Source organism: Bidens hawaiensis, unplaced genomic scaffold (assembly GCF_021521415.1).
Source record: "Bidens hawaiensis isolate Kalapana, Puna unplaced genomic scaffold, B.hawaiensis_p1.1 tig00004412_1, whole genome shotgun sequence".
NCBI classification, from domain to species: domain Eukaryota; kingdom Viridiplantae; phylum Streptophyta; class Magnoliopsida; order Asterales; family Asteraceae; genus Bidens; species Bidens hawaiensis.
Window position 1 is genome coordinate 234,122 of NW_027491265.1, and position 23,228 is coordinate 257,349.

Below are 23,228 nucleotides of genomic sequence, written 5' to 3' on the forward strand. Positions count from 1 at the left end.
TATATATATATATATATATATATATATATATATATATATATATATGCTGAAACATTCCCAAGACACCCAGCTTAAACCCCAACGGCTCTATTTTGCATCCCAAGACACCCCTCACGCTCAACCTGTCCCGCGAGCCTCCTGGCGCCAGCCTCGTTTTCCGCTCTCGCGCCCCTCTCGCGCCCCTCTAGCGCCCCGGTGGTGTGGCTCTCGCGCCCCGGGGCGCGAGCGAACTCCCTCTCGCGTCCTGACTAGCGCTCCGCACCCCTCAGCCTTATAAATCAGCAATGAATGAAGTTGAGGAGACTTGAAATTGACTTGGTACAGATTACAGAGTAAGTACCCACATCACTTCCTTCCAGGGTAAGAAAACTCATTCTCCTCGAGCAAATAAGAAACAAGAAATTAATAGAGAACCCAATTATAATTTTATTCAACCTTCCATTACAATGATGAAAAGATATCATTTGGAGAAGGAAAAAGAAGCTTCTCACCGTCCAACTGATGAATTTGAGAAGAAGATCTTGTCATGGTCTGTTGATGACATTCTGAATGATGATCTTTATAAACACCAGGTAATATTTTAAAAATGTTTTTCTATAGTCATACACATTTTGGTGCTTTGGTTCTTAAATTACATATCTATTTTTATTGACACTATGTGCAGAGTGTCCCCAAATATACATTCTAAACCCATTTTGTCCTTTTAGTCAGTGTTTTTGTTCTTATTCGTTTGGAAAAATATTTATTACACAATACTATTTGTACAAAATATATCACACAAGAGAATGTATACCATATTGTTATTACCAAAATTAGCCAGGCAGCCCAGAATTGCTTGTGTTATGGAGCTCAAGGCCGTGAGCGGTGAGCTTGGTTTGGGGCTGTATATAATGAGAGGGCGGAGGGGTGGCCGGGTGGGCCATGCTTCTCTCCCTCTCGGATGTTGTTGACACTGGATCGGGCCGGTAAGTTGGACCGGTCTGGCTCCATGGAGATCGTTTGGCTCCCAGAAAACCGGTCGGTGTGAATCGGTTCACTGTCCGACCGGGATATCGGACCGGTTGGACCGGTTTATTATGAGTTTTTTTTTTAAATTCTATTTTTCAGCCTTAATCGTCGTTGTTGGGAGAAAAGTTGTTCGGCCTTGTCCAACCGGTTCGACTTGTTGAACCGGTTGTCCGTCCGGTTCGCTGTTCTATCCGGTTATGAAAACATTTAAGTGGCTCCCTCTCTCTCCCTCAGTATAACTCATAGGTAAATTATTATTTTTCTGTTAATTTTTTGTTTATGTGATGATAATAACGTATATTACATTGTGTTAAAAAATTTTATTGTTACATTGAGTTCAAGAGTTTTTTCAACTCAAGTGAGTTTTCAAATTAACCTCACCTTATATATAATTTTAAGATTTTTAATGGGGTTGTGGAGCTTCACGTTGTTATGGACAAATGAAGGTTTTTGAGAAAGTTTTGAAATTTGATGTGGCATGTTGAGGTGGATGGGTGTGAGTTTTAGCATTGGAGATGCTTAGATAGTGTCTTTAGTTTAGACTTCTCTTATCTTTATATACATAAAAAATGACTATTTGTACAACTAAGAAGCCTTATGTACAACTTACAAAACTCGGTTAGTTATACGTGGAGCTCAAACCCATCTCAAAAGCTACTAAAATTAGGGGTGAGTAGAAAATCGAATTAACCGAAAAAATCGAACCGAAGCATTAACCGACGGTTAATTTTTTGCTTTTTGAAAAAACGAAATTTCGGTTTCGATTCGGTTGTCCATTTTTAAAAAATCGAAAAAAAACGAACCGAACCGATTGATGATGATAAAGATTATCAAGATGATGAGGAATGGACTAAACCTTTAAGATAAATAAATAAGATGATGAATGAATGTCAGGACTAAACCTTTTAATGCTTTTCAATTTTTAAACTATATTTAGCAACTTTGTATTCTTATAGTTCGATGTAACACGTGCCTATTTTTGTTTTTTGAATTCAATATATATGTGGACTGTGGTACTCCAACACGTTCTTATACAAGCTTAACATATGCATTTTCATTTATTTATTATTTTTTTTTTGTAATGTCAACACATAACTGAAAAAAAAACGAAAATAACCGAATCGAAACCGAAATTAACCGAAAAACCGAAACTGAAAAACCGGAAACCAAAAACCGAACGGTTTGCATATTCAAATAACCGATTACTTCGGTTTGATTTGGGTTTCACCTAATAACTGAACCGAACCGAACCAAACCAAATTGTGCTGAGGCCTAACTAAAATCCAACACAAAACATGCCAAATTCAAAACTACACGCACAAAATATCAAATATCATATACATACACCAAAAAATTCCCAATTTGAAGGGAGAACCTTTAAGGGTATATAATGTTAGGTAATACGACGACTGTTAGGGGTAGAAAAAAAAAACAAACAATGATGGTTGTTAACTTACGTTGACTCACAACAGTTAACTGATGTTGACTGGCTGCAATTTGATTGGTAACAGCAACAAATCGACAATGTTGGGACCAGTGGTTGATTGTGCAACTATAGTAAACACACACACAAACACAATTCAGCAAAAAACGAAAAGAAGATTTTACGTCTGACGGTCTGACCTACATCTACCAATATTATTAAGGTGTTGAATGATTACAATTACATAAGGCTTATATATTCATAGGCTTGAGATTAGGGCATAAGCAATTAGGGTGACTGTTGTTACTAAAAGAACGCTAGACCGAAGGAAGATGAGAAAGAACATCCATGATCATATCTACTCTACAAATACTATGTGCGGAATCCATAGTATAGGTGAAAAACACAATCACATTTCTTTAATATTCTTTTATTACTTGATGGCAGTGGTGTACAACAAGATATATAGAAAATATAAGCGCATGTACAAAAGTTAAAGAACTCAAATGCCAAACAACCTATATATATATAGGTATACTTGGGACTTATATGCCGTATAAATTTATACGGGCGTATAACTCATTTGAGTTCAAAACAAAACCTAGCATCTATCAATGATTAACGGCAAACGGTTCAATTACGATAAGAACTTAATCATAGTTGTTGATGAACACAAACCAAATAATTGGTGATAAATGTAAATCTCAGAAACACAACTGTTTAAACGATTCAAATAAACATAGAGGTTTAATCAACCAAAATATTAATCAAAACTAAATCCCAATATTTGTAACAATCATAAAATACTCGGTTCATATGCAAACCCTACACCTGAAGCGGTCACACATGATTTAGCCTTGCCTTTGCATCATGATTGACTTTGTATGGATTGGAAGGATGAAACCATAGATGACTTGGTGATTGAAAGGTGTTAAGATGGTAAAGAATTGCTCCAAAAACATCCTTGGTGGCTAGGGTATGAAGGATATTCGAATTTAGGGAATTCTGGGCTTAAATACGGAAGAAAAATAAGAAAAATAGGATTTCCCGTCAGACCAGGCCGTAAGCTATGGCCTGGCCACCGTAGCCTACGGTTTGGCCGTAGCTTACGGCTGGAAGCTTCTGCCTTACGGAATTTTTTATTCCATTTTCATACTCGTCTCGTCAAGAAACCCAAAACTCTTATATTATGGGTTCTGTAACTCATTTTCTAGCCCCGAATATGCCCGTTTTACTTTAGTGCGCGCGAATCACTTCCAAACTCCCCGATTGACTCCCTTTTGCCCATAACTCAATTCCTTGCCATCCTAAGTGCTCCAAATTAGTTTTTATAAGCTCCAAGCACCTACGATCAATAAACCACTCAAAGTATTCATGTTCGATATATAAAAACAATTAAAACACACGAAATTAAACACTTAAAAAACGTTCTTTCACCCACACATCAAAAGTGCTAATCAAGTTCAATACTTAATAACTAATTATGATAAGTGGACAGACAATGTCAAGCGGTTTCAAAGATTTGTTAAGTGAAAACACTGTTACTTTTAGTTGTAAACAATTATGAGAAAATAATCAATCTCCAGGTTTCAGGTTGTGAAGTAGACTAGACCATTTAATTAAACCTATTTGTAAAACTCGTTTGTTTATACCTATAATCAAAATACTAAATATTTGACCTTATTGATCTCAGAACTTAATCCGAACAATTGGTTTGGATGAATAATAACCTAATTGATTGCCAGTTTTAAGGTTGATAAATGCAATTGGCTTAATGGCTAAAGATAAATGGATCAACAACTCTAAGAAGCTAATCCTAAATGTTGATGACCACAAATCAAGTAACTGATAAAACTTCAAAGCATTCAATTACGAAAAACTGTTTGATTGCACAAACAAACATTAAGAATTAACTAACTGAATAATTAATTGAATTCAAATCCAATATAGAAGTTTAAAATATCAAAAGTCTAGCTACAAGCACTACTCTACACCCGGAGATGGTTACGAGAGCTTTAGCCTTGCATATGCATCTTAAAAATATTGATTAAAGTATGGATGGTTCTTGTGATTAAATGGTGTTAAGATGGTGGAGAATGGACCAAAAAATCATCCTTGGTGGCTAGGGTATAAAGGATAATCGACTATGGGTTTAACCCGCCGTAAGCTATGGTCATGCCATAAGCTACGATGGGTGTGAAGAAACAGAGATGTAAGGCAGAGTCTCAAGCTCGTAGCCTACTAGTCCGCCGTAAGCTATGGTGAGGCCACCGTAAGCTACTCCGCAGTAAGCTATTGTTTTCTTCATAAAATCTTCATTCCTACTCTATTTTCCTCCTAGTTTGCGGCCACGTCTTCGTATTTCAACTCATGGTCATATCATATTCCATTACTTTCATTTCCAATCCTTCCTAAATGTTCCAAATTAGTTCCTTTAAGCTCCAAGCACCTACAATCATAAATCCGTCAAAGTACTCGTGTTCGATATATATAAACAACTAAAACACTAGGTATTAAACAGTTAAAAGTGCATCATTTCCCTCACACATCACTTGCCTAACACAAAGAATTTGCTATTAAGGATTTGGGGAAACTCAACTACTTTCTTGGGCTTCAAGTTACCTATACCACCAATGGACTATTTGTAAATCAATCAAAATATACTAATGACATTCTCACTCGTGCCAAGATGTTGGATGCCAAACCGGCTCCAACACCTCTTAGCACTTATGTTTCTTTTGTCTCTACCAGTGATCTATTTCCAGATGCAACTCAATATCATTCCATTGTGGGTGCCCTATAATACTTGACCATCACCCGTCCAGACATATCATGTGTCGTCAATCAAGTCAGTCGGTTTTTACATGTGCCTACCATTGCTCACTATCAGGATGTTAAATGGATTCTCTGCTACCTTAATGGAACCTTAGCATTTGGCTTATGTTATACCCGGCCTTCGCACACTTCCCTTCTTTGCTACTCCGATGCTGACCAGCCTAGATGCAGATGCGTAGAGACTTGTCACTCAACTTATGGTTACTTTATTTTCTTGGGAGGTAATCTAATCTCATGAAATGCAAATAAAAAACCCGCCATTGCTCTCTCAGCTGTGAATCTGAATATCGTGCTATGGCAAATATGGCTGCAGAGATAGTCTGGCTAGCACACTTGTTACATTGAACTTCATGCTTTACCACCTGATCGTCCAACTATCCTTTGTGACAATTGAGTGGTTTGGTTCTTTCGCAAAACCTGGTCTCAGATAAAAGGGCAAAACACATTGATCTTGATTACCATTTTATATGCGAGTTTGTGACTTTTGGAAAGTTATATACTAAGTTTGTTCCGACCAAACTTGAGGTGGTAGATATATTCACTAAGAGTCTTCTTACTACTCAGTTTCAACACTTTCGTCATTTACTTCACATCGGACCGCCACCGCTCAGCTTGAAGGGGATTCTAGATAAATTAAAGTCTTTCTTTATCACTTGTTTGTAACCATGTAACTTTATTCTCTTTGGTGTCTTTTGGTGTAATATATATTGTTGTATGTATTCTCACTGTAATCGTAAAAACATATGATTTTACAAAAAAATACTTTAACCAAATAAGCTTATCATTGGCTTTAGCAACTACAATGTAGTCTGCTTTGTCGGTTGAAAGAGCAACACTTTTCTAACGTCTAGACATGCAACTAATTTTTTTACCTTTCACTATAAAGACATAACCAGTTGTGGTTTAAAGCGCAACGGTACCTATCCAGAAGATTAACCGACAAATTATAACACCCTAGGCAAATCCCACATCGGTTGTGGATAGGAGAGATTCTTGGTTCATAAAGAATGTCTTATTAAGTGTGCTAAGATGGAAGTAGTACTGGGATGGGTGACCTCCTAGGAAGTCCCCACCGGGGCATCCAAAAACATAACGTGAGTTCCTTGATTGGCCATGCATCGGGGCAACAATATTGGAGGTACGCAGGGCTGGATATTACAAATGGTATCAGAGTCACTCTTGATCCGTTTAGGATGGTGGGAAAAGCCCTAATCGAGGATGATGAGTTCCTAAGATAGGGGGGGATGGTGATTGTAACAATACCGAGAAGATTAACCGATCATATCCAACACCGTAGGCAAATCCCACATCGGTCGTGAATTAGAGAGATTCTTGGTTCTTATAGAATGTATTGCCTCTTCAAAAACATTAATGCTATTATTGAATCGGCCAAGTTTAAAATTCCTCATTGGCCATTTAACTATTTCTCAATGTTCTCTCACTAGATTTGTCATTTACAAAAATAAGTTATTTGTGTCCAAAGGCAAAGAAATATATATCAAGTTTGCAACCAATTTTCTAACACTTATTTCACATAATGTTTATTACTGTTTTGTTTGTTTCCTTGATTGGTGACACTGATATGATATTGTTGATTAATGTTTTCAAAAATATAAAGCATAATTTTGTCCTAACAACCAAGTTTAAATTCAAAATTGTTTTTTAGATCATATTATATCTTCATAACATTCATTCTAATAATTTGATGTACTATTTGTAGGTGGAGAATATACCACTCACTTTTCAATCCGAAGAACACTATGTTGGTTCTTTTGTTCATCCTTTGCTAGAGGAAACACGTGCTGAATTGGCTTCTTCTTTGAAGATAATGTATAGAGCTCCATATGCTGAAATTACTTCTTTAAATGTGACCAAAGATGATGGAAAAAAGATGTATAAGGTTACTGTTGGTAACTGGAGGAACAGATTTAGTGACCGTGGCACAGAGCCTTACCGAACATTACCTGGTGATCTTCTCATTCTAGTAGATAAAAAACTGGAATCCGTTTCTGATTTGCAGCGTATGGGAAGAACATTCGCTTTTTCATTGGTTAATAACATCAGGGAGGATGATATTGATAGTACATCAACTTCTTTTAAAGTTAAAGCTTCAAAACAAATAGAATTCCAAGATGGGATGTTTGTTATTTTCTTGATGAATATTACAACCAACAAAAGAATCTGGAGTTCATTGCACAAGCATCGAAATGCGAATATCATCAAAGAGGTTCTTTACTCTGATTCTATGGTAAGGCTTTGGTTCAAGTAACTCTATTAATTGGTTAAATGGATTTTTTTTTCATCTGGTAATAGCATTGTTAACTGTGAAGATGTTTGCTACAGGTTAAGGAATGCTGCAATATCTGCTCTTTTAATAGCCAATTTTCTCAGCTACTTGATCCACATCTTTTGGGTCAGCTGAATGAATCCCAAGCAAGGGCAGTTAGGGCGACCCTTTGTAAAATGGAATGTAGCCATTGTTCTTTTGTGGAACAGATATGGGGACCTCCTGGAACAGGGAAAACGAAGACCGTAAGTGTGTTGTTATTTATTCTATTGCAAATGAATCGTAGGACACTCACGTGTACCCCAACGAATGTTGCTATTGTGCAAGTAGCTTCACGCGTACTAAATCTGGTAAAGGAGTCATTCAAAACTACAACTGTACGTGGTGATTTCTTTTATTGTCTTGGAGATGTACTTCTGTTTGGGAACAAACAACGGTTGAAAGTTGGTACCGAGATTGAAGAAATCTATTTGGAAAATCGAGTTAAGAAGCTTACTGAATTCTTTGGACCTTTAACTGGTTGGAAGCATTGCATAAGATCTATGGTTGATTTACTTGACAATTGTGTTTCCCAATATCATGATTTTGTGGACAGATTGTTCAAAGAAGAACAACTTGCAGCTGTAAATAAAAATGAAACTAAAACTGCTAAGTTGGAAGTAAAATCGTTCATTGAGTTTGTGCGTGATCAATTCAGTACGTGTGTACGGTCACTCAGGAGGTGCATCATAACATTCTTGACCCACATTTCAAAAAGTTTCATGGGCGAACATATTTTTCAAAATATGGTCTCTCTTTTGGATGATTTAAGTTTCTTTGAATTACTGTTGTATGAAGAGAAATTGGTTTCTGAAGAGCTTGAGCAGATTTTCACTTCGAAGCCATTGCAAAATGATTTTGATAAGTTGGGAGATATGTCGTCAATCCATTTGTTTAGAGCAAAGTCTCTCTCTGTTCTTAGAACTTTGCAAACATCTCTTGAAGGACTCGGTCTTCCAAGTGTTTTGAAAAGATTTGCGATAGAGAACGTCTGTTATCAAAATGCTTCCCTATTATTTTGCACAACTTCTACTTCATACAAGTTGTATAATGATAAAATGAAGCCTTTGGATGTCTTGGTTATTGATGAAGCTGCCCAGTTGAAAGAGGCTGAATCCACTATTCCTCTTCAGCTTCCTGGGATAAAGCATGCTATACTCATTGGAGATGAGTGCCAATTACCTGCATTGGTTTCCAGCAATGTAAGTCGATCTATACATATTTTTTATTGTTTTATGTATACGCGTAAGCCTTATTTATATAGTGTCATTGTTTGTGGACAGGTGTGTATTAAATCTGGCTTTGGAAGAAGCCTATTTGAGAGACTGAGTTCTTTGGGGCACTCTAAGCATCTACTTGATGTGCAGTACAGGATGCACCCGTCCATTAGTTTTTTCCCAAATTGGAAGTTTTATCAAAATCGGATTCTCAATGCAGAAACCGTGACGTGTAAAAGTTATAGAAAGCAATATCTTTCAGGGCCCATGTTTGGTTCGTATTCATTTATAAATGTTGTGGGTGGAAGAGAAGAAAATGACGAGGATGAACGAAGCCTAAGAAATATGGTTGAGGTAGCTATAGTGATTAAGATTGTAAAAAATCTCTTTGAAGGTAAGCATATTGGTTATACTCTATCACTTGCACCTACTTTTTCTTTGTAACTTAGATTTGTCTGTCTTGTCTGCAATCGTATCTTTTCCTACTTTTGTTGTGGGATTTAGAGAAGAATAAAGACCATACAAAAGAATCAGCTGGATATGGCTTTGCCTACTATTTTTGTTAAAGAAAGAAGATAATGTTACATCTATATATATGTATTCTGTCTTTCTTTTATGGTTTTACGTTTAGCATACCTTGGTTCTATTTAACTGAAATGCTAACATTTGCATCACACGGTGAATATTCACTTAAGTTTAAGTGCCTTTTTTGTTTACTTTTGTAGCATGGCGTAAGTCGAGGAAGAGACTTACTATAGGTGTTATATCTCCTTATGTTGCCCAAGTTGTTTCCATTCAAGAAAAACTTGCTCGTCAATACGAGAAACATGATGAATTTTTAGTAACGGTGAATACCATTGATGGGTTTCAAGGTGGAGAAGAAGATATTATCATCTTATCAACAGTAAGATCAAACAGTCATGGGTCTGTTGGATTTCTATCTAGTCCTCAAAGGGCTAATGTAGCCTTGACTAGAGCACGGTACGATATCATGTCATTTTCTTAGCAACCGATTTTATAGATACATTTTTCTTGTGTTTCTGGGACGTGTCAATAAAAACTTTAGCTAAAAGGGGAACGGCGTGAAAGTTGTCCAAAGTTCATTTTTAATGCTTACGTTCTATAGCATTTTATATAAAGATTTTGAATAATAATGTAGTTTTGTAGTCAAAGTAAAATATTAACACATTCACAACCCATTGCCTATCTCTATAATTTAACTAAAATCCATCATTCTAGGTGCATTCACATCCCATTCTCCATCTCTATCTCTATATTCATTTTTTATTGTTTCTTTTTCTTTCTTCCATTCTAAAGGTGCAAACCATAATGCTTGTGACACAAACCAAAATGCACCTTTAAATTTTAGAGATGTGAATAGTGGAGTCTCTATATATAGATAATCACTATTCCTCAATCTTTGAATTTTGGAGATGGGAATGGAGATAGAGATTGGGATGAAGAGGAGAAATAAACATATACTCTCAATCTTATATTTAGAGTGGATATGAGGATAGAGAATGGAATGTGGATGCTCTAAGCTTATATAAAAATGGAATAAGAGTGTGCAGGTCAACATGACCTGGTTTGAATTAGAGCCTTTACAAACTGAATTTGTTTAATTTGAACTGCTACTGGACCCTGCCTTACCCACCCATATTGGCACCTTAAGCCTTTAGGCTTATAAAGTATTGTTGGGTCTGTTTATGTACTATCTTCCTTTTTTTTTCTAGGCATTGTCTCTGGATATTGGGAAATGAAAGAACCCTCAACAATAGTGAAAGTGTATGGAAAGAATTAGTCTGTGATGCAAGGAATCGCCGTTGTTTGTTCGGTGCTGATGCTGATAAATGCTTGAAGATGACAATCATAGATGCAAAGAGAGAGCTAGACCAACTTGATGATCTGGCTAAAGGAAATAGTGTTCATTTTAAACATGAAAACTGGAAGGTACTGTATCTAAATGGTTGGTTTTTATACCAAGTTATCTCATCATATAATATTGTGCTTTTGTTCATCTTGTTTGTTGCACTTTTATGCCACCAGGTTCTCTTTAGTGATGATTTCAGAAGATCTATTGGAAAACTGACATCTTCTGGCTTGAAGAAACGGATTTTAGATTTTTTACTGAAACTTTCTGTTGGTTGGCGCCCCAAGAATAGAAGTGTAGACGTTTGTCGCGAAAGTTCTTCACAAATTCTGAAAAAATATAAGGTTGAAGGTCTGTATGTTATTTGTTCAGTTGACATCATAAAGGAAGTCAAACACATACAGGTTTTAAAGGTCTGGGACATATTACCCTGGGATGAGATATCCGAGCTCACAATACGAATTGAGGGTATATTGTCGGCCTACACAGATGATTATACAAATCAATGCACATCAAAATGTTTGAAAGGGTATGTTCATTTGCTGTCTACTTAATCTAATTCTTCAAATAGTCATGCAAGCTTGTTTTCATTTCCTTTTAATTGTTTAGGGGTCTAGAAGTTCCTAGGAGTTGGCCAGCGTCCCAAGAATTTATCAAATTTCGTAATTTAAGAAACCATGAAGGGAGCCTAAATCCTGATGATGGTAGAAATTATGTTGAAAACTCAAAAGTGAGCGAAAGCTTACTACTTATGAAGTTCTACTCATTGTCACCAATGGTGGTGAGCCATTTGCTTTCTGGTAAAGAGCTTGACCTACCAATGCAAGTCACCGATGAACAGATGGATATAATTCTACGTAGCAAGAGTTCCTTCATAATTGGGCGATCAGGAACCGGGAAAACAACAGCTTTAACAATGAAATTGGTCCAAAATGAACAAAAATTCCATGTTGGTTCCAAATGGATTAATAAAGCTAAAAGCAACCAAATCAAGGATGCTAAAGTTGTTGATAATCTTGAAAGTGGCAAACCTAGTGTTCTCCGCCAGCTTTATGTGACGGCTAGCCCAAAATTGTGTTATGCTGTGAAGCAACATGTTTCCCACCTTACAAGGTGCATATATACCTCTATATTTCTTATTATTTGCCTTGCATTAATTACATTTTCTGAATTCAATGATTGATATTTTTGACAGTATTTCATGTCACGGAAATTCGTCCTCAGAGATCAATCCTGAGGATGCAGATTGTACATCGGAATTCAGTGATTTCCCCAACACATTTGTTGGCATTCCAGTGAAAATGTATCCTCTTGTTATAACATTTCATAAGTTTCTAATGATGTTGGATGGCACATTGGGGAGTTCTTATTTTGAAAGATTTCTTGAGGCAAAAGAAGGTTCTCAAAGTAACCATATAGGTTCAAGATCCGTTGCATTGCAGAATTTCATAAGAACAAAGGAGGTTACATTTGATAGGTTTTGTACACTTTACTGGCCTCACCTTAATTCAAATCATAAAAAGAAACTTGATCCTTTCCTAGTATTCACCGAAATAATTTCTCATATAAAAGGGAGCATGCAAGCAGGGGAATGCAGTGATGGTAAGCTCAGCTTTGAGGCTTACTCTTTATTAGCCAAAAGTTGTTCTTCCACTTTAACGACACGTAAAAGAGAGAACGTTTACTCCCTCTTTCAAGCCTATGAAAATATGAAAATTGAACGTGAGGAGTTCGATTTGGGCGATTTAGTAAATGACCTTCATCATCGGCTAAAAAGTGCAAATTATGAAGGTGACCAAATGGATTTCATTTATATTGATGAAGTTCAAGATCTTAGCATGAGGCAGATTTCTCTTTTTAAATATATTTGCCAAAATGTTGACGAGGGTTTTATTTTTTCTGGTGATACTGCTCAAACAATTGCAAGAGGCATTAGTTTTAGGTTTCAAGATATTCGATCACTGTTCTATAGAGAATTTTTAAACAACAGAACATCTGGAAAAAAAAATAATGATCTTGTATATGAGATTTTTCAATTAAAACAGAATTTCAGAACTCACGCGGGCGTTCTTAATTTAGCTCAGAGTGTCATTGACATTATGTACTGCTACTTTGGTCACTCAATTGATATTTTGGAGCCTGAGATTAGTCTTATTTCTGGGGAAGCTCCTGTTTTGCTCGAGGCCGTTATTGATGAAAATGCTATTGCGACAATCATTGGTAGTAGTGGAAGTGGCAGAGAATTTGTTGGTTTTGGTGCTGAACAGGTGATTCTTGTCCGTGATGATATTGCAAAAACTGAGATTTGTAATTATTTCGGAAAACATGCCCTTGTTCTCACTTTAGTGGAGTGTAAAGGTCTAGAGTTTCAGGTCAGTTTCTTTTTCTTCTTGTCATGAAAAAATCTTCTTTTTTTCCGCTTTATTTTGTTTTATATTAATTTTTTGCATTTTTTATGTTTCATTTTGATGATTCTTAGGATGTATTACTCTACAACTTTTTCGGGACTTCCCCTTTAAAAGACCAGTGGAGAGTTATATACGGATACATGAAGGATCGTGATTGGCTCGATGAGAAACTTTCTCAGCCATTCCCTACATTTAGTGAGTCAAGACATAGTGCTTTATGTTCAGAATTGAAACAACTATATGTGGCCATCACTAGGACTAGACAAAGGCTATGGATATGTGAGAATAAGGAGGAACTTTCCAAGCCAATGTTTGACTACTGGAAAAGAAGGGGGCTCGTTCAGATAAAAAAGCTTGACGATTCAGTGGCACGTAGAATGCGAGTTGCAAGCAGCCCTCAAGAATGGTGGGAGCGGGGCAAAATGGTTATATATATTTATATATCTATGTGTGCTATAATATAGTTGTCTTATAAGTTGTTATTTTATTACCTTATTTGACATGCTTTCATGATACATATGGTTTTCAGCTTTTTTATGAGAGTAATTTCGTGATGGCAACAATGTGTTTCGAAAGAGCTGGGGACACAACATGGGCGACTTTAGCAAAAGCTTCTGATCTAAGAGCATCTGGTGATCACGTGCGGGGAACTAATCTTGAAGCTTTTTTAGGTTACATTAGAGAAGCAGCAGAAATGTTTGAATCTATTGAGAAACTTGAGTCTGCTGCATCTTGTTATTGTGATTTGGGGGAGTATGAAACAGCCGGTAACATCTCTTAGTTTAAACATGTTTGTCTTTACAGAAATTAAGTGATTGCACTAATTATCAACAATTGGAAGACTAGAGATCTTAATTTCAACGTATTTACTTATAAATGTTTCTTTTCTTTTTTTTTTTTTGTGTTTTATGACTTTATCAAACGGGTCAAGCAAAAAATTAAACAGGTCAAACTGGTTAAAGGTCAGAAAGAGTCTTTTTGAATGATTAAGTAATTATTATTATTCAAAGATTATTGTAGTGATAGTTTTGTTTTTTGTAATCGTAGTTAACATATTAATCAGCTATAGAAAATACTATAAAATGGACTGAACGATGTATGCCACAGAAGTTGATCTCTTGTATTTGTGCAGGGAAAATCTATCTGTATAAGTGTGGAAAGATAGATGCAGCAGCAGAATGTTTCACTCTGGCAGGGTGCTATAGTGATGCAGCCGAAACCTATGCAAACGGAGATGAGCTTTCCAAGTGTTTGTCGGTTTGCAAAAAAGGGAAACTATTTGATAAAGGGTTGCAGTATATAGAACAGTGGAAAGAGAACGCCAATGTTCGCACGGAAGAAATGGAACAGATAGAACATGAATTCTTGGAAAGTTGTGCTCTCGATTACCATGAGCGTAAGGATCTCAACTCCATGATGAAATTTGTTCAGGCTTTCTATTCTATGGAATCCAAACGTGTGTTCTTGAGGTCATTAGGATGCCTTGATCACCTTTTGGTTATGGAAGAAGAAGCAGGTCATTTTCTTGACGCTGCTGAGCTGGCTAGGTCATGTGGTGACGTTCTAAAAGAGATTGATCTTTTGGAAAAGGCTAGGCGTTTTAAGGAGGCAGCAGATCTCTTACTCTGGTACATCTTTTTTAGCTTGTTATGGGGAGATGGAAACAAAGGTTGGCCATTGAAGCAGTTTGCTCAGAAAGAAGAACTCTGCGAGAAAGCAAAATCTTTAGCAAAATCAAATTCAGACAGTTTTTTCGATTTTGTTTGTAGTGAGCTAAAAGCAGTCTCTGAGAAGTGCACTAGCTTGGTCAAGATGAAAAAGCATTTGCATGCTTCCCAGATAAACAAGAGTTTAAGGGGAGAAATCTTTTTGGTTAGAAAAATCTTGGATTCTCATATTCTTTTGCATTCTTCAAAGTATGTCTGGGAGGACGAGATAGACAAGACTTCTCGGAACCAAGTTTCTGTTCGAACTCTAGTTTTTTACTGGAATGCATGGAAGGAAAATGTCTTGGACATTTTTGTGATTCTTGAAAGCTTCCAAAAAGAACCGAATGAACATGAGGCTCGTGTTGATTTTATTTTAAATTTTTTTGGGGTGAGGAAGCAGTGTGTAAAAGGCAATACCGTTTACATGTTGGTGAACGAGCATGCTGATTGGATAAGAAGTGCTGGTCAAAAGGGTCTTCACAGGGATGGGAAGCTTCTAACTATGAGAATCAGGGATTTGGTGTTTTCTATGAGGTCTTATTGGCAGTCTGAATTAGTTTCTGTGGGTATAAAGGTGCTTGAAACTCTTGAAGCTCTCCAGAAATCGAAGTCTAGCGGTTCTGCATTTCATCAAAGCACACCTCTCCTTCACATTTTTGAGGTTTCTAAGTTTCTTTTGGGTTGCCAATATGTTAACCCCAAAGATATGAAGAAGCTGAAAAGATTCCTAGGAATGTATCCAACTTATTTTGATCTTGTGTTTTCATTAGACTGGCGAAGATCAGTGTCTAATAATATGGTTTCTTTAAGGGAGACTGATCTATCTTTCAACTTGCTTGAGGAGATTATTCATCAAGATCTTAACATCAATGACGACATCACTCAATGGACAATCGGGAGGGTGATGATGATATGCCTGGGTTCTAGAAAACCCGTAGCACTTCATGAGCATATAACTAGACGGATTCAATGGAATCCGGCATGGAAGTTGTTTTTTGAGGTATTTATGAATGGTGACTTTAAAGATGGTTGTGTTTCTCAAGCATTGCAGAATGCTTTAGAAGATACTTTCAAAGCCAATTGGGGACGCACCGGCTGCATTTCACCTCATAGTTTTGTGTATCTCTTGGAAAGTCTTCTTTTCATGACATCTTTCTCGTCAAGAATCTTTTTCACTACAAAATCTTCTTTTGTCGAATGGTTTAAGCATATTTACTCCGCTTCAACTTATTTGGTACCCGAAAAGACAATTCCAAATCATGCAATACACTTTATTGTGGGAGTGATTCAACAAATTCTCTATGATAAGACCTGTAATATCTCGTGGATTGAGAGTTCGAATATTAATTTCTCTCATTACAGTCCACTGTTATCATTGAAGCTGGTTATGACATTGTCATTAATTTGTCTGCAAGAATCAGATTACTCTCAAATGTTACTTTATTTGCTGTCTGGAGTAAATAATATTGCTTATTTGCTTCCAAAGAAGTTTGTGTATTATCTTTTAAGGAGAAGAAAGGGTCATAACTTAAACTTGAATCCAGATGTGGTTGCTCAAGCATTTGCAAGCATAGAAGATCCTCTCGTGATTGTGTGCTTGGGAAGTGCAAGTACAGAAATCCATGCTCCTTGTGCTATATTTGTGGACCCAAAGAAATCTAAAAAGAAGATATTGAATATATTGTTCCCAAGAAAAACTCCACTTTGTGACCAGAAACCATCAAGCAACGATGACTGTGGGATGATTCTTCAGGCAGCGTCGTCAAACCCATTAGTGGATGATAATCTGAATGTGATACCTGTGGAACTACTGATGAATTGGCGAGCTCTTGAAGATATATCTGAAGCCTTTAAAGGGACGAAGGGAGTGGCACTTAATACCTCTATGATAAAGGTAATATATATAATTTGTTGTAATGAATGTAGGTTTCAGGCCCCAAAACTAAATATGCAATTATGAGTTTGTGTGTCCCCTTAAAAGTTGGAGTCAACATAGACTAAACAAACAAACTAGACCCACTTTCTCCACTTTAACGTTCACATCCCACCAAATTCGGTCAAACCTAACCTATGACTTTCTACCATTATTCTATTATTAAATAAACAAACTTAAAGTAACAATAAATAAAACCAAACAATAAAGCTAATAAAAACCATAAGTCAAGATTATTCCAACAATGAATGATTCTGTTAGTTTTATTGTCATTGTTGTAAGCTTGATGCATGCCTTAGTTTTTTTCTTTTTGTCAGATTGAATTGGATGCAATTATAGGCACGTTAGCTACTGTCCTTGCGGATAAAGAGTTATATGTTGGAAAAGATGCAACAGTTATACATGAAGCAAATGCTGATCTGAAGCTGCTATCTTCTTCCCTGGTCTATTCTATTCAGAAAATTAGGGAGCATTCGCTTTTTATGAAGACCGTGCAAGGGGTTGTGGAAAGGCTGCAAAGTAAAAGGCAAAAGATAGATGATTTCTTGAGCCATTCCATCATTACAAGAAATGTTACCATTAGGGGCGAAATTATTAGCAGCGACCTTGAAATGCCAGAAAGCAGTAGCACAGCTGAGATCAGGCAAACAAGTGAGGAGAATAACCATGTCAGAGGAACAGCTGATGATTCGGTGGTGTTAGGAAATCATTGCGGCGATGGTGGTAACAATCAGAATGCGGAAAACAAGAAAGGGAAAGGAAGAAAGAGGAACAGAAAGAACAAAGGTGAAAAGAAATTATGTGAATAGTATGGTACATGAAAGATCATTAATTGTAACATCATTATGCATATGTTTGTCTTGGAATATGTAGGTTGTGTGTATCTTTCCATAAAACCTCTACGCTTATGAATAATATGATCAAACTATGCTTGCGGAGACTAACTGAAATAAATCTTTTCTCACTAAAGTTTTGACAGATGAAGGATCCATGTTACTATGTGATGTCTTCCATGGGCTCATTTCTCTTCACAAAAGATCTCTCAACAGCAAACTTACTCTGATACTTCGATCCTTTAGCGACCATACATGATCTAATGTTGTCGGAAAGCCTTTAGCGACACCATGTCATTGCAAAAGGTCTGGTCAACTAAACTTGATGTTAAAGGGGGAATATGTCGTCAAAACATGGATTTTCGCTATAGATCAGCCTTCTGTCGTCGTTAAAAGGTTGATCTGATAGGTTTTTTTAATTAAAAATAAAGATTTAAATAAAAGAACTTCAGGCTTTTCAAGACAATATGTCGTCGCAAAAGATCGACCCGACATATTTTTTTCAGATTAAAAATAAAGATTTAATTAAATAACTTGAAGCCATGTCGTCTCTAAAGGGTTGGCATGATAGATTTTTTTATTAGATATAAAGATTAAATTTTTATCAGAAACTTTCCCACTACTACCTCTTCATCAAGTGAAGACCCGAGACTTTTGTACTTTGACTGCACCCCGCTTAACTTTCTCGCGAACTCATCAATCGTCTCTGTCTCAGTCATCTTCATTGCTTCCAACTCACTTCTAAGTGTTTGCAAGCGAGCCTTTTGAACCCTCTCGGCTCCCAAAAATCTGACCCGTAGTGCTTCCCACACATCATTCTGATCCTTGTGCTTGATACTTGAAGAACATCTTCAGGTATCGACTGATATATCATGGCTTTTGCCATGAACTTCCTTCTTTCTTCTATCGCACCTACCGTCACGGGATGTATGGCCTCTCGCAAACCGTGCGCTGCCAAGATTATCTCCATCATAATTGACCATGCATTATAGTTTGTTGTGGTCAGTTTTGGGCATTGCAAACTCACATTGCTCGGCTCACGAGTTGGTACAATAGAACCTGCACCTTCTGCCATCTTCATATCACCTTCTGCCATCTCCACACCAAACTACCTGATCACCCACTGGTCACAAATACACTCCACGCAGATTGTTGGTTGTCGTTTACTTTATCTCAACTACAACCTCGCTCAGATTCTGATCACTCGCTGAACAATAACCTGAATCACTCAGGCATTCTCCTTCGGTAGTTGTTCCACACAACCAGTGTGACTCAGTCTTTTCACACGACTAAACTGTCTCACGCACACCTTCTGGAAGCTGTTCACAACCCCTCCGAGTTTTCCAGCAGCTTTCACAGTTTGATCTATCACAAATTGATTTCAGCAGCCTCAATCGACCACAGCAAGGTTTGCTGATAACAGTCTTCTTCACAAACAATCTAACAAATCGCTCTTCAACAGCCCCTGAACCAGTCACAGGTTCTTGGTTACAAACGATCAATCGCTGATAGCTTCTTCAACAACCCCTAAACCAGCCACAAGTTCTGGGTTGGGTGGTTGTCGCCCTCTTTTTTTTTTTCTCTTCTCGAACAGCCCTTTGATCTTGCAGAGCTCTGAAACCAATTGTTGGTAATCAAAGGCATAAAACTGTTTTTGTATTAAAGGGATTAAACCACCACATCTTACAAGACACTTAAAATACCTATTTATACTAACATACTATTTGAAAAGCGCATAAACCTCTCTTGTAACTTGCACAAGTTGCTACCTTATCTTCCTAGGAATGCTAACTTACTATTTCATCTTATCTAGTATAACAACTTGACACACCAGCTGTTTACCGTACCTATTACAAAATTACCCTAGGTTAAAAGCTTTAACAGCAGTAAAATACCAAGGGTTGAGACTGAACCGTTTCATAACCTATGAACGTAACGATTAAAACTAACATGTTAATATATAAAAGATTGTATAAGTTGAAAAAGAAAAAAAAATCTTAAATTGACAACTAAATGCTTTATTACATATGATAGATATAGATATAATCTAATATAGTGTAAACATAGATTAATAGATATGTTTATCATAATTCTTTATATAATTATCAACCTCCTGGCGAGTGGCGCCTGCTAATTGCTATAGACCTTAAGGCCCAGCTAGGGTCCAACTAACTCTGGCCTATGTAAGCCTGGTCTCAATATTGGCTTTAGCCCTTAGGTGCAAGGGGTATTCAGAAAAATCCGGAACCGAAACCGAATCCAAAATATCCGAAAATCTATCCGATCGAATATCCGAACTTAAGTGAGTTCGACGGATGTTTTAGTGGTGGCATGCCGATGAGGGGATTATCGTCAGGTCTGATTAATAGTTTTATTTAGTTTTTATGTAATACTATTAAAATTAATTTTGATAATAATTGTATTGGAGACTCTAATCTTTATGTATATTGCACAGTCCTTAAAGGGGAAAAGACTAAAATACCCTCATGTGCAATGCACATGAGGTGACTTGACAAAAAAACATAACATTCGTTAGTGTAAAGGACAAAAATTGAGCGAAACACACAAATAAAGGATACTAAGTGAAAGTTATTTTTGTAAATAACCCATTCCATAATTTTTGTAATATTCAAAAGTACAAAAATTATAATTTTTTCAAATTCAAAAGTCAAATCAAATCAATATTCAAATCAATATATTAAAACTTTAGCCCAAAACATGCAAAACTAGATACAAACTAAAAATCTCTGAAATAAAAAAGAGCTTTTAGAATTATCTGACTACTTCTACAAAAACTACAATCAGAAAGTTTTGCATTAAATCAAAACACCAACAAACATTCAAAACAAAGCCCAAAACTTTTAAATCTAAGAGTACACTTCACTCTCTTTCGTTCCATTCTCATCTTCTTCCTCCATGTATTCTTCACCTTCTAAATTATAATCATCCCCATAGTCATAATCCCCATCCCTCTGGTCATATGCTTCAAGCTCCTGATCCAACAATGCATCTTCGTCAACGGACCCCACTTTATCATTCAAAGAAGCTTGACCGTCTGTTGACTTTGACTTTCCATTGTCAGCATTGACCATGTCCCCGTCTTCGTTATTCACAGAAGAAACGACGGATCCTCGTTTTCGCTTCAAAATCTCACTAAGAGACTTTGGCCCTTCAAACAGTTGACTTTCTGTTTGTGGGTATTTTTGACCATCATCTGTTAGTTGACTTTTTAGCCCCCTAAAACCGCCATCATTACCGCGATAACCCCTGAAATCTCTTCCATTATTATTGAAATCATCATTTGATCTCCCCCTTATTCTGTCTCTAAACCTGTTATGATTTGATGATACATGTGGCGGCCTTGAAGGTGAGTATCTTGACCGTTGATGTCTTCTCATGTCAATTTCCCTTTCTACCCTTGACCGGTGATCATACTCGGGTGACATTGACCTTCCCGGAATCTTTATTCTGCCTCTTAGACGGCTACTAAGGGTTCCATTGCGGTCATGGTGGCGGTTGTGGTGGATGTCACGGGGATGTTCACGGCTGATAACCGACCTTAGACCGCCAACATTATTATCCCGTCTTTGTGATATACGGTGACGTAAGTCTGACCGGTCAAACCGATCCGCGCTTTCATCTCTAGGGTACCGATTCCTTCCCAAATTAGGATTTTCCCTATTGTCTTCCCGTGCATAGCGGTCAACCTCACGTTCATCATGATACGTATCATGGTCAACATTATAGTCAACGGACCGACCCATATCAAACTGTTCTTCATTCGGATAATATTCAGAATCTCCGACCTCGTTATCCACAAGAACATCAAAACCAGGTGTAGGCTCTCGTGAATATTCATCAACATCTTTTCCATTTACACCCTCATTATCGGAAACATGGTTAGCCTCGTAAACATGGTTAGACCTGTTGGGCGGTACATCATTCGTGACAGGTGGCGCAACAACATTGGCTGGTTTGTACCTAGGAGGCTCCTCAGGCAGCAGTGCTACCTTTTTATCCATGACAACACCGCTACCGGGACCACCGTTTCGATGTTGCACTTGTCTCCCCTGAGGTGGAATCTCAGGGGTCTTTTGAACATTTTCCTGTTGAGTAAACTTTTGGTCTTGAACGGGTTTATCCAAGCCCACAGAAGCCACCTTAGAAGGCTTTGTAGCAGGATGCACAGCTATGTTATTGACTGTGTTCGGCAATCCGTGCCAAAAAGGGCAAAAATGTCCTTTCATACAATAACCTTTCTGAAAGAATACGCATGCAACACCTTGTTTTACCGGAGCCTGAGGTACAGCGGCTCCCACAGGAGTGGGAACTTCGGCTTCAAATAATCCATCAAGAGGCTAAAAAAAACCAGATAAAAAGTTAATAACCAATTGATAAATATATTCTATAATAAGGAGTTCAAAGGTCTAAATGAAGAGAAGATAGAAAAATAACGAGCCCGCTAAGAAGACTTACCGGATGACGGAAACCACATTTTGGGTTTAAGCAATTTCCATTGACCCAGTACCAGCAATCCCGAGGGTTGACCCGCGCAATGTCACTATGACGATACTCGCACTCACTTCCCTGTTAACAGATGGTAAAAAAGGTTAAAGTTTATTCAGTTTATAGAACAATATGCTAAATGTTGATATCCATAAGAATATGCTAGTAACGTTACGATCGACAATCAAGCATGTGCTACTTCCTAATTCAACCAACCGTATGCATGTTAATAGTAAATTCAATAAAACCCTATATTCAAGTTCACGCGACGACAACACAAAATTATTATATCAATATCAAATTAGCCATAACTGTCCACGTGTCGATCATACCGGTTTGAAGCTTTAATCTGCATATGTCATAATCATTTAATTATACTCTAAAAGCAATCATAATAAGTTAATAACCAAAAGTATAAACCATAAAGTCTCGCAAAACCGAACACAAACCCGCAAACCGTGTGAAACCCTAATTCAAATTGTCCTTTTGCATATCAAAATTAGCCCCAAATCAAAACCTCCACATTTAACATCAAATTAACAACCAATTTAACAACATTGACCCAATTCAATCAAAAACACAATGACATTATCAAACCCTAAATTAATCAAAGATCTAACACATTATACCAAAAACCAACAAAACCCAACAAATTTAAATAAAAAGATTACCTTTTTACATGTTAACGGCGACGCAAGAAAATAAACACAATCTGTATTCCGTTTCAAAAACTCTTCTTCCTCCGTCAGAACCGCCGGAGCGGGGGCGGCGGACGACGGCGGGGCCAATTGAGAACCGTGCGGTGGTTGATTGGTGACACCGCCAACCATGGTTGGGGTTGGAACAGGAAACCTGCAAGATTTGCAGAGTATTGAATGAATGTTGGATCTAGGGTTAGGGTTTGTTAGAGGCGGCTTGTTGAGGATTTGGGGATTGCTATTACAGAATATGAAGCAGGGGAATAATAATAATAATAATAATAATAACGTTCAGTTTGTGAATGGGTTTGTTATATTTGTATAGCAGAGTCCGAGAGAGTGTATTGAGACCCGGACCCTGACTGACCCAAGGTGTTGGCCATGTTTGAGACATAGTGGTGGGCCATGGACTCATGGGTTGTTTTAGGTGGTTAGGTTCCTAAGTTAGATTTAGATCTAGGG

The 23,228-nt window shown here is 37.2% G+C and overlaps 2 protein-coding genes across 2 annotated transcripts; one reads left to right on the top strand and one right to left on the bottom strand.

Annotated features, from left to right (window-relative positions):
- Nucleotides 1-446: 446 nt before the first annotated feature.
- LOC143626518 (uncharacterized) lies at nucleotides 447-17,538 on the top strand. The gene is made up of 13 exons (XM_077096587.1): nucleotides 447-572; nucleotides 6,987-7,514; nucleotides 7,610-8,794; nucleotides 8,876-9,203; nucleotides 9,535-9,790; nucleotides 10,543-10,759; nucleotides 10,856-11,208; nucleotides 11,289-11,792; nucleotides 11,875-13,051; nucleotides 13,159-13,512; nucleotides 13,617-13,854; nucleotides 14,220-16,690; nucleotides 17,047-17,538. Exons 1-13 carry the CDS (start codon nucleotides 447-449, stop codon nucleotides 17,536-17,538), a joined length of 8,229 nt encoding a protein of 2,742 aa, XP_076952702.1.
- Nucleotides 17,539-20,277: 2,739 nt separating this feature from the next.
- On the bottom strand, nucleotides 20,278-22,997 carry LOC143626461 (zinc finger CCCH domain-containing protein 17-like). Its single transcript, XM_077096548.1, has 3 exons — nucleotides 22,740-22,997; nucleotides 22,039-22,149; nucleotides 20,278-21,920 (listed from the first exon to the last, which is right to left on the bottom strand). Exons 1-3 carry the CDS (start codon nucleotides 22,896-22,898, stop codon nucleotides 20,430-20,432), a joined length of 1,761 nt encoding a protein of 586 aa, XP_076952663.1. The 5' UTR covers nucleotides 22,899-22,997; the 3' UTR covers nucleotides 20,278-20,429.
- Nucleotides 22,998-23,228: the final 231 nt, after the last annotated feature.

What these genes read in the sequence shown, in the direction of transcription:
- LOC143626518 (XM_077096587.1), top strand. Translation starts at nt 447, where the DNA reads ATGATGAAAAGATATCATTTGGAGAAGGAAAAAGAAGCTTCTCACCGT. An exon ending in TTCTTTACTCTGATTCTATG is followed by an intron (nt 7,515 to 7,609) that starts GTAAGGCTTTGG and finishes TGTTTGCTACAG; the next exon opens with GTTAAGGAATGCTGCAATAT. An exon ending in CATGTTTCCCACCTTACAAG is followed by an intron (nt 11,793 to 11,874) that starts GTGCATATATAC and finishes TATTTTTGACAG; the next exon opens with TATTTCATGTCACGGAAATT.
- LOC143626461 (XM_077096548.1), bottom strand. Translation starts at nt 22,898, where the DNA reads ATGGTTGGCGGTGTCACCAATCAACCACCGCACGGTTCTCAATTGGCC. An exon ending in CGCCGTTAACATGTAAAAAG is followed by an intron (nt 22,150 to 22,739) that starts GTAATCTTTTTA and finishes ATCTGTTAACAG; the next exon opens with GGAAGTGAGTGCGAGTATCG. An exon ending in AATGTGGTTTCCGTCATCCG is followed by an intron (nt 21,921 to 22,038) that starts GTAAGTCTTCTT and finishes GGTTTTTTTTAG; the next exon opens with CCTCTTGATGGATTATTTGA.